The sequence below is a fragment of the Helianthus annuus genome, chromosome 8 (assembly GCF_002127325.2).
Source record: "Helianthus annuus cultivar XRQ/B chromosome 8, HanXRQr2.0-SUNRISE, whole genome shotgun sequence".
In the NCBI taxonomy this organism is placed as follows: Eukaryota; Viridiplantae; Streptophyta; class Magnoliopsida; order Asterales; family Asteraceae; genus Helianthus; species Helianthus annuus.
Window position 1 is genome coordinate 624,949 of NC_035440.2, and position 14,088 is coordinate 639,036.

The 14,088-nt window shown below is 33.0% G+C and overlaps 1 protein-coding gene and 1 long non-coding RNA gene across 13 annotated transcripts; both read left to right on the plus strand.

Moving 5' to 3' along the window:
- Nucleotides 1-3,249: 3,249 nt before the first annotated feature.
- Nucleotides 3,250-8,812, plus strand: LOC110871695. 12 transcript variants are annotated; one of them, XR_004864537.1, is made up of 7 exons: nt 3,250-3,654; nt 3,787-4,830; nt 4,912-6,783; nt 7,616-7,672; nt 7,794-7,910; nt 8,081-8,187; nt 8,313-8,812. It is a non-coding gene; the product is annotated as an uncharacterized LOC110871695 (long non-coding RNA). The 12 variants fall into 12 exon arrangements; XR_004864535.1 differs by having other exon boundaries at nt 4,912-4,992; nt 5,247-7,672; XR_004864538.1 differs by having other exon boundaries at nt 4,912-4,992; nt 5,296-5,676; nt 5,782-7,672; nt 7,794-7,989; nt 8,081-8,812.
- A 1,955-nt stretch (nt 8,813-10,767) lies between these two features.
- Nucleotides 10,768-12,986, plus strand: LOC110871694 (2-methylene-furan-3-one reductase). Its single transcript, XM_022120410.2, has 4 exons — nt 10,768-11,020; nt 11,195-11,518; nt 11,615-11,774; nt 12,546-12,986. Exons 1-4 carry the CDS (start codon nt 10,841-10,843, stop codon nt 12,809-12,811), a joined length of 930 nt encoding a protein of 309 aa, XP_021976102.1. The 5' UTR covers nt 10,768-10,840; the 3' UTR covers nt 12,812-12,986.
- The last annotated feature ends 1,102 nt before the right edge of the window (nt 12,987-14,088 follow it).

Here is a 14,088-nt window from a genome sequence, read left to right on the forward strand (position 1 = left end):
GGCGCTAAATAATAGGAGAGTGGTACGATTTTCATTCCACATTAATTTTGAACATTCGCTTTTTTGTCGGCGCCTTTTTCTTCCGTTTTTAAAACAAAACTCCAAATAGCTGTTACTTCCTCTTCAAGTTTCCGAGATCAATGGCGTTTGATATCGATTGCGAGTTACAGAGTATGTATTCTGTTAGATTTTTGTTTGAGCATATTATATAAAATTGATGGCGTTTTTTTATTTTTTGGTGTTCTGATTCAGGTTTTGATATGTTTAATGGTGTTTCAATTCCAACAACATTAAAATGATGGCGTTTTATTTTGTTTTTTTTTGTCGAACTAATCATGTAAATGTTATGGCGTTTTTGCTTTTTTTCATGTGGCTATGTTTGTATTTAAGTCTTATATATTAAACTTGGTATTTATTATGTAATCCAAGCAACTGGTTAAGGAATGTATATTATCAACGATTAATGACGTTTAATGGCCTTCCAATCAAAACAGATTGTTAAGTATCTTTTGATGTTTTGATGCGTTTAATGGCGTTTCATTCCAAATAACTCGTTAATCTAATCACGTTTTTTATGTGTTTAATAGCGTTTAAATTCAAACAGCTCTTTAAGGAATTGCGGCAAACGTTAACTCTTTTTGAAACATTATTGATTTAACAAATGGCGTTTCCATTTTTTATGGTGTTTCCATTTATATATAAAAATTATTTAATTTCTAATTATTTGTTGATTATCAACGATTAATGGCGTATATATCATATACGATTAAACGATTAGGGTGGCTTTATGTTTATGCATGGCGTGTATTTTTCCATTGTCAAGGGTTATTGAATCATGTATGATTAAATAAATGATAATGTTGGCTTTATTTTATGCATGGCGTGTATTTTTCCAGTGTCAAGGTTATTGAATCATCTCATTACTATTCATGGCGTTTTTTGTTGTTTCAGAAGAGATTGTTGCGTCGAATGAAAGGATTTGCCTGAAAACTGGTTCTACATTCAAGATCCCCGTCGTTAGAGACGATCTAACACCAAAGTCAGGAATGATTTTCGGAAGCCTTGGTTATTGTTATTCTTTGTATCTTAAGTATGTGACAGCTGCGGGGTTTGGTGTAAAGAAAGGGACTGAAAAGATAAACGACAAAGGAGAAAAGCATTTAAAGTATTATATGTGTACGAGAGCTAGGCATTACAAGAATAAGAAGTTGATACATTGGACCCTAATAAGAAAAAAAAAGGAATGTGCGGTCTAATTTTTCGCAGAGGATTGGTTGTGGAGCACAAATTTGTTGTTAAATATATCATACTATATTTATTATCCGAATATTTATATAGTTTTTTATAGCAAATTGAAAGCCCTTATTTTTTGTAGGCCCTAAGCCTCAGCCTAGCCCAATTGTACTGTTGGGCCAGCCGTGCTAGAAGCAAGAGTACTCGAGAAAGAAGTAGAAGATGAATTATTTTCGGGCATATTCGACGAAAAGGCTAAAGACCATTATCTAATTAAAAAAATCTTAATAAGTACATCTTTTCAGAATCAATCCCGAGCACTCTCGGGGCACCCACTGGACCAAACGGAGTACTCCGAGAGTAACCCAAGTCCACCACCAATTCCGGGGAAAACTCGGTAATCCACCCGTCCGTAGGCACGACAGTGAAATTACCGGTAAAACCCGTTTGGCTCAAGGATCGAACACAGGTTTCTCTGGGTCTCCTATCATTGCCAACCAATGCCTCACTCTACACCAAGTAGGAGTTGAACTTGCATCTCTCAAGAGAAATGCAAGTCTTCCACCACTTGATCTAAAGATATGATTGGTACATCTATTTTGACAAATTACAACACTCGTTTTATCCTATTAGTGTTCATGAACATGATACCAATATACGGGCATATTCAAAGTTTACTCACTTAACCATTTTTTGTCATTTTCTATCAATCATGAACATGATACCAATAAACAGGCATGTTCAAAGTTTACCCACTAAACCACTTTTTTGTCATCTTCTATCAATGTCATTGTCGAATTCACATCTTGATGTTTACTTTTGAGACTACTTCTCGAAGGGTGGAAACTGGAAACTAGTCGGTTTAATTATAGGGCGAGTCATTGTAAAGCTCGAGTTAAACTTGTTTAAATTAAAAGAAAATTTTATTTACATTCCTATAAACTTGAAAAATATCATATATACAATGCAATATAAAATTAAAAATTATCATTACGAAGTAGTTAAAATATTTAAATTAGGTATGTATGATAATATTTAGTTTTGGTTTAGTTTTAGTTTAGCCCATCCCTTATCAAACAAACTTATATATAAACATATCTTTCTAAACCAAAAAAAAAAATTATTGATACGTGTTATTTTTTATAAAGTTTATATCGAAAAGAAGGAAACAATAACTTAATATAAAACATTATGTATTAACTTTATAAAAGATAAAAATCTATCTACTATAATAAAAGAAACCAACTTTTGAACACGTGTCATTCATTGAAGGTATTCTCAAATCTATACATATATTATATTAACTAAATAAATAATAAATTAATATTAAATCTTATCATACTTTAATAAAATTCGGGGTTTTTAAAAATATAATTTTTTTATTATTTACTATACAAAGTTACATTTATATAACCAGTGTAATACACGAAGTTTTTAAAGATATAACTTTTTTTATCATTTGTTATGTAAAATTAGATTTATTCAACACGTGTAACACACGGGGTTTTTTAAGGATACTAATTTTTTATTATTTGGTAGATTTTTCAACCCGACTACACACGGGTTTTTCTTTTTTAAAATATGATGCTTTTAGTATTTAATATACAAAATTACATTTATTTAACCTGTGTAATACACATGGTTTTTAAAGATATAACTCATTTTTAGATCTATTCAACACGTGTAATATACGGGGTTTTAAGGATGTAATTTTTTATTATTTGGTAGATTTATTCAACCCGATTATACACAGTTTTTTTTAAAGATAAGACGTTTTTAGTATTTAGTATACAAAATTACATTTGTTTAATCTGTATAATGCACATGGTTTTTAAAGATATATTTTTTTATTATTTGATATATAAAATTATATTTATTTAACCCGTACAATATACAGGATTCATAAAAATATAATTTTATATCTATCTCTTATATTAAAACAAAATGTCTTTGACCATTTGACCTTGATGTGGCATATCTCTTTAGCCAGAGAATTGTTATTTGAGCGCCATTTATTTCTTCTCACATAAGCTTTCTTCCAAACCGCGTGTTTGTATTCTCAATTATCAATTAGGAAATCCCAATCTGTTTTCAATCATTCTCCAAAATTATGAATTTGTTTCCTTTATCGATTATAAACCCTAGATGTATAAGCAGATTCTTCAATCGTGAATAACATAGCGTCTTCATCTGTTACTTTTTGATTGTGTAAAACCCTCGAAAACCTGTGAACTCTTCAGATCTTGAATCCCATTATCATCGATTAGTCTCAACCAGATTTCTTTTGTGATTCCTTTGTTCTTCATCTATTTTTTCTATGAATCTGTTACAAACCCTAAGTTTTTTTGTATGAATTTTGGTACAGAATATGATGCGTACAATTGAGGGATTCAAGCGCTGCAAAGCAGGATATAAATTTATGTAAGTTTTTAGGGTTTTGAATGATATGAGTTATATTCCTGATTTTTTTTTTTTGCGTTTTTTGTATATCATTGTTGTTCAGTACCTTAATTGTGAATTAATCTGGTACTTTTGTTTGGTTTTTGGTGTTAGTTAATGTTTTCCACTTTATCTAGAGCATACAATTGGGGGATTTAAGCACAACAAAGCAGGAGTTGAATATATGTAAGTTTTTAGGGCTTTGATTTTTGTTATTGCGGTGCAGGTACGTTTCATCGTCAGTTTTTCAAATGGGTTACGTGTCTAATTTTCGAAGGTTAAACGAGAATTGAGTCAGTTAGAAACCCTAGATTGATAACCAGATTCTTCACACTGCTTCTCAAAACCCTTATTTTGATTCAACGTCGTTGTCCTCTCCAACAATCCCTTCAATAGCGACTACATGAGAGGATCTCTGATTCCAGTCTAATCTTCCAGGTGATAATAGGCTTTTGTTTCAACAGAATCCGTCATATCTTCTAATCATTTGTGTACTTTAATCAGTTAATCTGATGTTCTGTGTATATGTTTGCTTTGATTTATGTATATTCATGTTATTATTTAGATCTTCGACTCAAATTGTTGTGTTTTTGTAATTATCATAAGCCCTAATTATTTAGGGAAATAGTGTTATTCATTTCAAAAATTATATCAACTACAGCTGGAGGCAATAGACAACATAAGTACGATTGGTGAATGAGTTGCCAGAGTTATCCGAGGCAGACATGATTGTCTTTTTAGGCAAAATATAGTGATTTGCAATATATAGTGATTTGCAATAGACAAAATAGGTACGATCGGTGAATGAGTTGCCAGAGTTATCTGAGGCAGACATGATTGTCTTTTTAGGCAAAATATAGTGATTTGTAATATATAGTGATTTGCAATAGACAAAATAAGTACGATCGGTGAATGAGTTGCCAAAGTTATCCGAGGCAGACATGATTGTCTTTTTAGGCGACTTCAATTATCGGCTTGATGGCATTTCTTATGATGAAGCACGGGATTTTATATTTCAAAGAAGTTTCGATTGGCTTAGAGAGAAAGATGAGCTTCATATCGAAATAAAAGCTGGAACTGTATTTCAAGGAATGCGTGAAGTCGTTATTACGTTCCCACCCACTTACAAGTTTGAACGACATCAACCTGGTTTAGCAGGTATATAGTCAAAATTAAGTTATCAAATAGTTATGATTTATGAAATTGCTTATTGTAGCTTTACTTATTTTCATGTTGTAGGGTACGATTCTGGAGAGAAAAAGCGGATTCCTGCATGGTGTGACCGAGTCTTGTATCGTGACAACCGTCCAGATTCATCAGGTATATGCAGTTTAAACTGTCCTGTAGTTTCTTCAGTTTTGCAGTTAGTGATTTACTTAATCTTGGGTGAATAGTAATTATAAATATGTATTCATCTTTATATTCATTTGTTTACTGAAAAAGTTAGGCAGAGATCTAGATTATAATTGTCATAATAATATTGTGATTAAAAAAATGAACAAAGGGCTAACCCAATATTTCTCTAATTAACATGTTCATTTGGTTTTGATACATTATTCTAATTAACATGTCAGGGAAGTTACTCTGACAATATTTCCCATTTATTTTGATTTCTGGTAAAAGGAGAGAGGAAGAGAAGAATAATGGTTACTTGCAGTTGGGTCCACCATATAATGATAATATTGATGTATCATTAGAATTGACAGACCAGTTATATGCGTAGGATGGTGCTGAAATGGTAGAAAAATGGTGGTTCTATAATTCAGAAGCTTCTTACAGAGAAGAGAGATGTTACACGACTTTTGATAGTTTGAAAGTTAAAGCAAACAACTGGACGCAAAAAAACACTTGGTTAATAGCAAAAAGATATTGCCTATAGCATTGAAGTATCCTGTTGGACTGAAAAATTTATTATGCCCCACTCCTCCTTTCAAGATGCCAAGTAGAATTCATTTTTTCTATTTCTTTAACAGAATACCCAAAGTGAAATTAGTGATGTGAATGGTAAGACACTTTAGATTTTAACTTTCTTTGTTCAAGACTATTATATTTTCATTACTTATTTTATTAAGATGAATATTGTAATTTGGTTTTGAGTTTATATTGTAGGAAGGTGAATGAGAAGTAGGAAAACTCGATGCGACTGGGCACCAAATGGTGTTGGATGGTAACAAACAAAGGGTAAATACTAATGGTGTTGTAGCAGCTTTAATTAAAGGGAGATTCTCATTAATTCAATATTTGAAGTTGACTTTTCTCAAATCGGCAATTAAGTGATCATCCTACGCATTTTTTTCGCATAGATCTTTACTCACGTAGTTTGATCAGCATCATAATGACTTCAGTCTAGCATATTATAGTGTAACCAAAAGACAAGTTGTTGACTTTCTTTAGTTCCAATTCAGACTCATGCATAAAATTATGTAATCATGAGAGTTGTAATTCTATGGAAACAAATACTATAAACAATATTTAATATATGATTTAGGTACTGATAAGTCTTCCTGTAGGTGATTACTTAGCTTCTGAAGTTGGATACTTTACTTGATGATAGCGTGGGCCAAAATGTCGAGTTGGAGTTTGAAAGGAGTGGCACGTCTTTGACCGTTCAGTTGGTGATGAGTGACAGACTTCTTACATCCATGTTATATGCTTTACAGAGATTTATCATGTGTTCTTTGTTTTAGGCTGAAGACTTGCACTCCATAACTCTAAACTACTTTTCGGAGTTAGTGGTGGAGTTATACACGCACTCTCGAATCAACAAGCTCAGAATTTTTGTTTTCATTATAGTCTTGTGCATATATCAGAACCTGGGTAACTTCTTTGATAAAATTGTTTTTATCCCATTAATATAACACTTTGGTTTGACCCTCAATGCCTAAATGCATGGGAAAATAACAAGGTTGACTATTAGTACACTTCTAGAAATAACACATTCAACCATTAGAATTGGTATGTACTATCTATAGTTACATGCTAAATAAAGCCAGGGTCCCACGCCATGCCATTACTAAGAGCTTAGCCGATAAAAATGTTCTATCCAAGGTCTCTAGAAGAGCTCAGGTTCCATTCGTATACATAAATGACAAGAATCTCCATAGTAGGAAGGTATACCAATACTAATCTTTGTATAATATCCATTTAAAAAAACTATTGTTAACAACCCGTTTGCAACTTTCAAGATAAAGTCAGCTTATTTACCGCGTTATAGAGCAACCAATATGGAAGTTATAGAGCTTGATATTGATATTTCTACATACTATATTATCATGTCACATAATAGTATTTTTATAATGCTTTGAAAGTTTGAATTTTGAATTAGGTGTCCATATTATATGGTGTTAATAGGTCTAGACATGTACCTTTTCAGGCTGGGTTTAAACGGGTCAGGCCCTCGGGCACTTTGGCCAGGTCAAATTAACTTGGTTTTTTTTTTAATCTTTTAGGTTTACAAGCTATTGATATATACATATTATGTGATGGCAGAAACTATTATTTTAAAGTTACATAATTTGGTCTCTTTTTACAGAATGGACTAAAGTAGGGATGAGCTCGGTACCAATCGCTATCGAACCGGTACCGGAAATCCTCAAAAGTGGGCACCGGTACCGAATATACCTGATATGATACGGTTCGATCCCGGTATCAAAAATATCAAAAAGTCATTCGGTACTCAAAAATGTACCCAGTTCGGTAAATTCGGTACCGGTTCCCGGTACCATTTGCTCATCCCTAGACTAAAGTCTTGTGAATTGTGAAGCCATGTCTCTTTGTTTCTATATATTTATTTTATTACAGCACAACACATGTGAAAGTATAAATGTGTGTAGAAAGTAATTATAGATTGTATGTGAGTGCACAATCATGTCACATCAAAGTATTAGTATAATGCTTTGAATAACCTTACATATATATGGATTGTTAATTCCTATAACTGCAGCCAGGGCAAGGATGGAGTTGTTAGGTACTGTGATATTCAACATGGGGAGTTGTCAAGGTATTTTAGATTGTTTTATATGCATCCAATAGTATCTGTATCAACTATTAAGTTTGGTAACATGTACATCACGTTAATAGTAAGTACTGAATTTTACATATACTATCTTCTCTAAACACAGGGTCGACCCACGCAGCGAAGTAAGGACTTGAAGAATGATCAAACCGAAAAACAATTTATGTACACCCGCGGAACATGAAGGAACGGCTGGAAGCCGCACATAAAGAAGCCATACCAGGTTACCAAATCAAACGCATAGTAAACAACCTTTTGTACGAGTTATCTAACTAACATGCTAGATGTTAGTAACATAAGATGTAAATACAACATTTGATTTAGCAACCTTTTGTACAGCTTATCTAGCTAGCTTATTCCATGTGACTAAAACAAACAATCGTTATGTAACAGGTGTCCGACTTTAGTGATATATGAAACTAATGCTCGCCGCCATCTAATTCTAGCGGTGACTATGGCATGTAGGTGTAGCAAACACTTTGGTTTTACAAACACGGCGGGTGATAAATCTAACTTTTTTTTTATATTCTTACATATAGTTGTCTTTTTTTTCCTGTTTATTAGATATGTGGGGGGTAGAATCCCATTTATTGAGTTTCTTACTATAAAATGGGTTATTATGCAGTTGTTGCCATCTTCATATGTGAATCATTATTTTTCTAACAATCTTCCAAATCAGCCAATGACCGTTTGATTTGTGCAAGTGAGGTTCATCAGTGGAGTGTCAGAATGAAGAAAAAAGGGAGTTTTTACTACTTCAGTGAAGGAGTGAAGGATGGACATATGTTTCACAAGATATGTTTTTAATTAGTGGAGTGTCAGAATGAAGAAAAAAAATGGAGTTTTTTACTAACTATAAACAAATACACCGACTCCAGTTATTCCGTTATGCGCCTTTATAGTTTTGAGAGATTTGATGGAACTGTGCAGTTATTCTTTTAGATCTTTTTTATTTTTTAGATTTTTTTATTTTTAGAATTCTTTTAGATTTTTTAGATCTTTAGAATTTTTTTATGTTTTTAGATTTTTTGAATTTTTTTGATTGTACATTTGATCAAAATATATTTATTCCTTATTAGATTACTTAGTAATTATTTGATGGACGTAATTATCCTTATTATCTAATCAAGGGTTTCCATTTGGATGTATATAAGGAGAGATAACTAAAGAGATAAAGATCACACAATTACAATAACATCAAGAACTCACGAATTCGTTCATTCTCTCTCTCAAACGTGTTCATAAAAAACCTTTGAAAGCATGTGTTTTTATTTTATTTAATGACAATTCGATTAATGTACGATAAGCAATATTGTACAGTACTCTTTACCATTATATATATATTATGGATGAGTACGGTATCGGTATCGAAATTCGCCAAATATGGATACTGGTACCGAAAATGTACGGTATAGTACCGGTATTTAAAAGTTTAAGTCAACATTTCTAAGTAGTATAATTTATTGTAAGACCACCCGTGTAGCACACGGGAACTTAGACTAGTTATTTAATATATAAAATTACATTTATTTAACTCGTGTAATACGCGGGGTTCTAACATAGTAAAGTTATAATTAATTATAAACTAGTATAAAAAGAAGAAAAATACACAAAATATCACATCTATTACATTTTGAGTGAACTAGTAAAACTTTTGGATTTCACGATCAAACCTTTCTTTAAACTTTGACTGAATTACAAAACTAGTTCATCAACTATCGTCCAATATACGCATCATATCCTAACGTTTTGCCTTTTACATTCTTAACGTTTCAAACCGTTTTTTAAACGGTAAATTTTATTCTCCTACTTTAAACCAATAAATCATAAATTTATTGCTCAGGTTTGAACCTAGGACCTCCCATTTAAGAGACATGTGTCTCTACCAAGTGGGCTGCGTTGCCAAAAAGTTTAGGTATAGAGCCATAATCAAAGTTCACCTAACACAAGATATGTCAGTTATGGGGATGACACTACATAAAAATAAAGAGGTGATAATGGTTTACGGATATTAACTTTTGTAAGTGACCACTTGATATATTTGCCCACTATTATCTTCTCCACATGTGGTTTTATTCACTAAATAGTTATGTTTAACTTTTTAAACCGGTGGATTTTCTGGCCTAACGCTTGGTTTACGGAATTTTCAAATCCATAAAAGATCAAACTACACGATTTCAATCACTAACTCTACTAAAATAACAAAACCAATTATATGTTAGAAGCATTTAATATGTTATATTGTTTGGGTGAACCCAACCCTTAACAAAATTAAAATGACTAGAAATGATATACTGTAGTTTTAATAACATGTTAGTTTTGAACTTTTGACTTCTTGATATAGAAACTGGTTAGGGTCTAGAGAATATTAGTGCTAAGGTGTGATGAAATTGTGTTCCTTCCCATAAGATTTAAAAGTAGAATGAGTGAGTGTGTAAGCTGTTAAAACAGAATTATTTGAATTACGGTTTAATAAAAATAAATCGTCAATGAGGTGGTGGTGGAGTGGTAAGGGAGAGACTTGGTGTTCTAAGGGACCCAGGTTCGATTCCTGTCCTCCCTATTATTTTCTGCGGCATCTGGTGATGATGAGAGACTAGGTGAATAGGTGGAAATCGCTAGTTCGATCATTGATCTGAGCTTGTTTTACCTCAGCGCACTGTCGTGCCTTCGGGTGAGTGTTCACGGGCTTCGGCCCTAGGTGAGGGTTTTCCCCGGTTCGGAGGCAAGTGTATCCCGATGTGTTGAATTTCGTCAGTAGCCCATTTGAGGGATTTGTTGTCTGTTAAAAAAAATTAAAAAGTAAATCAAATTAATTAATGCATATTGTTACTCTTGGAATTTCTCTTGTACAAAATAATACTATAAGAGCAAAAAAAAAAAAAAAGAGACAAAATAAGAATCACAAATTAATAGCATCCTAAAACTAAACTAAAAAGGATGTTTTGAATTTTTGATTAAGTACATCATTTCCCAAATTGAATAGTTAAACAGCACGAGGACATGTTTTGTAATTCAGTCATTTTTTGGGGGGCCGAAGTAACTTGTGTACGTATAAACAACACTCCCTAGCACCCCCCCCCCCCCCCAATTCACCGTCAAAAAGCCACTACTTTTTTTTCCCAGAAAAGAAAACTCTTTTCTTGAGAAAAGATGAAGGCATGGAAGTATGATGAATATGGAAGTGTTGATGTGCTGAAACTGGCTACTGATGTGGCGGTTCCTGAGATCAAAGATGATCAGGTGTTGGTTAAGGTGGTTGCTGCTGCTCTTAACCCTGTTGATTACAAAAGAAGGCTTGGTTACTTTAAAGCCACCGATTCTCCTTTGCCGGTAAAATATTTATTTCATCAGATTTTCAATTTTTTAAGTCAGATTTTGGTTGAAAAGGAGGGGGGTTGATTGATGTTTGTTTGCAATTATTTAAGCCTTTGAAACTTTTTCTTGTGTCTTCTTTATTTGCATCCTAGTGGCAACACTTGTAATTCCTTTCGCCTTTTGTAACAGACTACTCCAGGATATGACGTCGCTGGGGTAGTTGTGAAGGTCGGAAGCCAAGTAAAAGGACTGAAGGAAGGAGATGAAGTATACGGTGATATTAACGAAAAGGCTCTAGATGGGCCTAAACAGTTTGGAACATTGGCTGAGTACACAGCGGTTGAGGAGAGATTGTTAGCTTTGAAACCGAAGAACTTGGATTTTATACAAGCTGCTGCTCTCCCTCTTGCAATTGAGACCGCTTATGAAGGTCTTGAAAGGGCTAAATTCAGTGAAGGTAAAACAATCCTTGTTTTAAATGGAGCGGGTGGAGTTGGATCATTCATAATTCAGGTGTTTAAATCTCTTATAATCGCATATAGATATACTGACCATATAGTTAACAACCATAAGTTTGGTGGTAATCATAGCTATAAGTTGTTGATACAGCTCGCAAAACATGTGTTTGGTGCTTCAAAAGTAGCTGCCACATCTAGTACAGGAAAACTCGAGTTGCTAAAGAGTCTAGGAGCGGATGTAGCAATCGACTACACCAAAGAAAACTTTGAAGATCTACCAGATAAATATGATGTTGTGTATGATGCAATTGGTAAGAACATCGCTACATATGAAAAGTTAATGGAAAAATAACTTGACCATGCAAATCGTCAAAATAGACATTGACTTCAAAACGCTGGCCTAGTCGTAGCTGACAGTCAATGCCTATTTTCATGATTTGCTTGGTCATATTGTCTATTTTCGTGATTTTCCCCATCTTCAACGTATTATCCTAAAGGGCTTAAAGTTAGACAAGAAGTGGGTTTATTACTTAAAATAACAACACAATTTTACCGAAAATAGCATGGTAAAATGTTTTAAAAATCACCAGAAATAACAGATTACTTTAATTTATTAAACAATCACACAAAATCTTTTTTAACCAAAATAAACCAACTCAATGTACCTCATGGTTGCTATATCTGGTAGAAAAGGAAAGTAGACATTTATGATAATATTCAGTTGAACGTATGTTACTAATTTGGGGAATTATCTTTAGAAAAGGAAAGTATACATTTTATCCCCAATAAACATATTTTTATTAAAATAAAATAACTTTTAGGATCATATTTGAAAAATTGCTTATTAGTTCAAATTCTGATGTTAAAAGTAATTAACTCTTAAAACTTTTTATTCAAAAAATTACAGTTTTTATGAAATAATGTATATTTTTAAACATATTTGACAAATCAATTATTTTTAAAAAATATTTACTGAACAAAAAGTGTTGTAGGCCGATCCAACATTTTTAACGCTTCCAAAGACGACATAAAAAAGATATATTTGTTTCTTGATTGTGTACACGGATGATAAAATGTTGTAGGACAACCGGAGAAAGCAGTGAAGGCGGTTAATGAAACTGGTGTTGCAGTCTGTATAACGGGGCCAATTCCACCGCCAGGATTCAGCTTTGTTCTCACATCTGACGGATCCATTTTGACAAAACTAAACCCTTACCTGGAGAGTGGAAAGATCAAAGTGATTATTGACCCTAAAAGCCCATTTCCATTTGACAAAGTTAATGAAGCTTATGCTTACCTTGAGAGCCACCGGGCTACTGGAAAGGTAGTCATATACCCGATTCCTTGAGGTTTGACCTAAATTTCCGTGTTATGGCTTTCTTTACACACCTCTAATATGTAGTGTGGCTTGCTTTGTGAAATAGTGAGAATAAATATGGTGTGCAAAGTGCAAAGAATGTTATTGTAATGGGTATCTTAATAAATGTTGCTATTATCAGTGGCGGACCTAGGAATTTTTTTCATGGGGTGCGGGAATTTTTAGGGTTCATTTGTCTAATGTTATATGATATTCTTTTTTCGGTCCAGTTCGGGTCGGGTCGGGTCGGGTCATATAAAATAATAATCAAACTAAATTTTATATTATACACAAAAGTACGTCAAACGTACTTATAAATGCATAATGAAAATCCTATGGGTTTCTATTTTTTGAAATCTAACCATAATCAATGCATAACCCATGAAAACGATTATCGGCTTTTTTTAAGTTGAACGATTTACGGCTTTGTTGAAGGAAAGATAAAACCAAATCAAAATCAAATGTCAAATATGTGATACAAAAGTGTTAAGTGTTCATTTTGTTTTTTTGAACTTAGCCAACACATAACCAAAAAAATGTAGGAAATGTAAAATAACAACTTAATAAGTGGTATTTATGTTAATATAAGGTAAAAACGAAAATCAAAACTCTAAGTGTGATCAATTTAACTGATATATAATAAATAAAATAATAACTATAAGAAATACACATTAAACAACTTATCACTCAATTTACTTAGATGTGAAAAAAGCATTTGTACAGGAACTCAGACATCATAGGCAGACACACAGTACGTAGCCTACTAGGGTTGGGTATTGGGCTGTGATACTTAACCCATATTACTTTTGTTTAAATACTTCTCATCTTCTTTCTTCTCTTTTGTCGGAGAGAGTTTAGACAGCCATGTCCGGCTGCCTCCAAATTGCCTTTTTCTTTTCTTTCTTAACATCTTCATCTTAAGAATCAAAGTTCAAGTGGTGCGACTACAAAATTTTAAGGGGTGCGAAAGAGATTTTTGTCTAAAAATTACATTAATTTTTTTTTCAAGGGGAGCGCCCGCCATCCCAGCTCATAGTCTAGGTCCGCCCCTGCCTATTATATTTGGGCTTGAAAAAAAAAAGGAAACCAGAAGAAAGTGCAATGATTCTATTTGGGCTTGTTTTCAAGTCCAAAAGAAAGCTTGAAAAAAAGGAAACCAGCAGTGATTCTATTTGGGCTTGTTTTCATGTCCAAAAGAAAAAAAAAGGTAAACGATTTCTATGTTTTTTAAGGTAGTGTCTGGTATGGAAGACCATTGTGAGAGAATG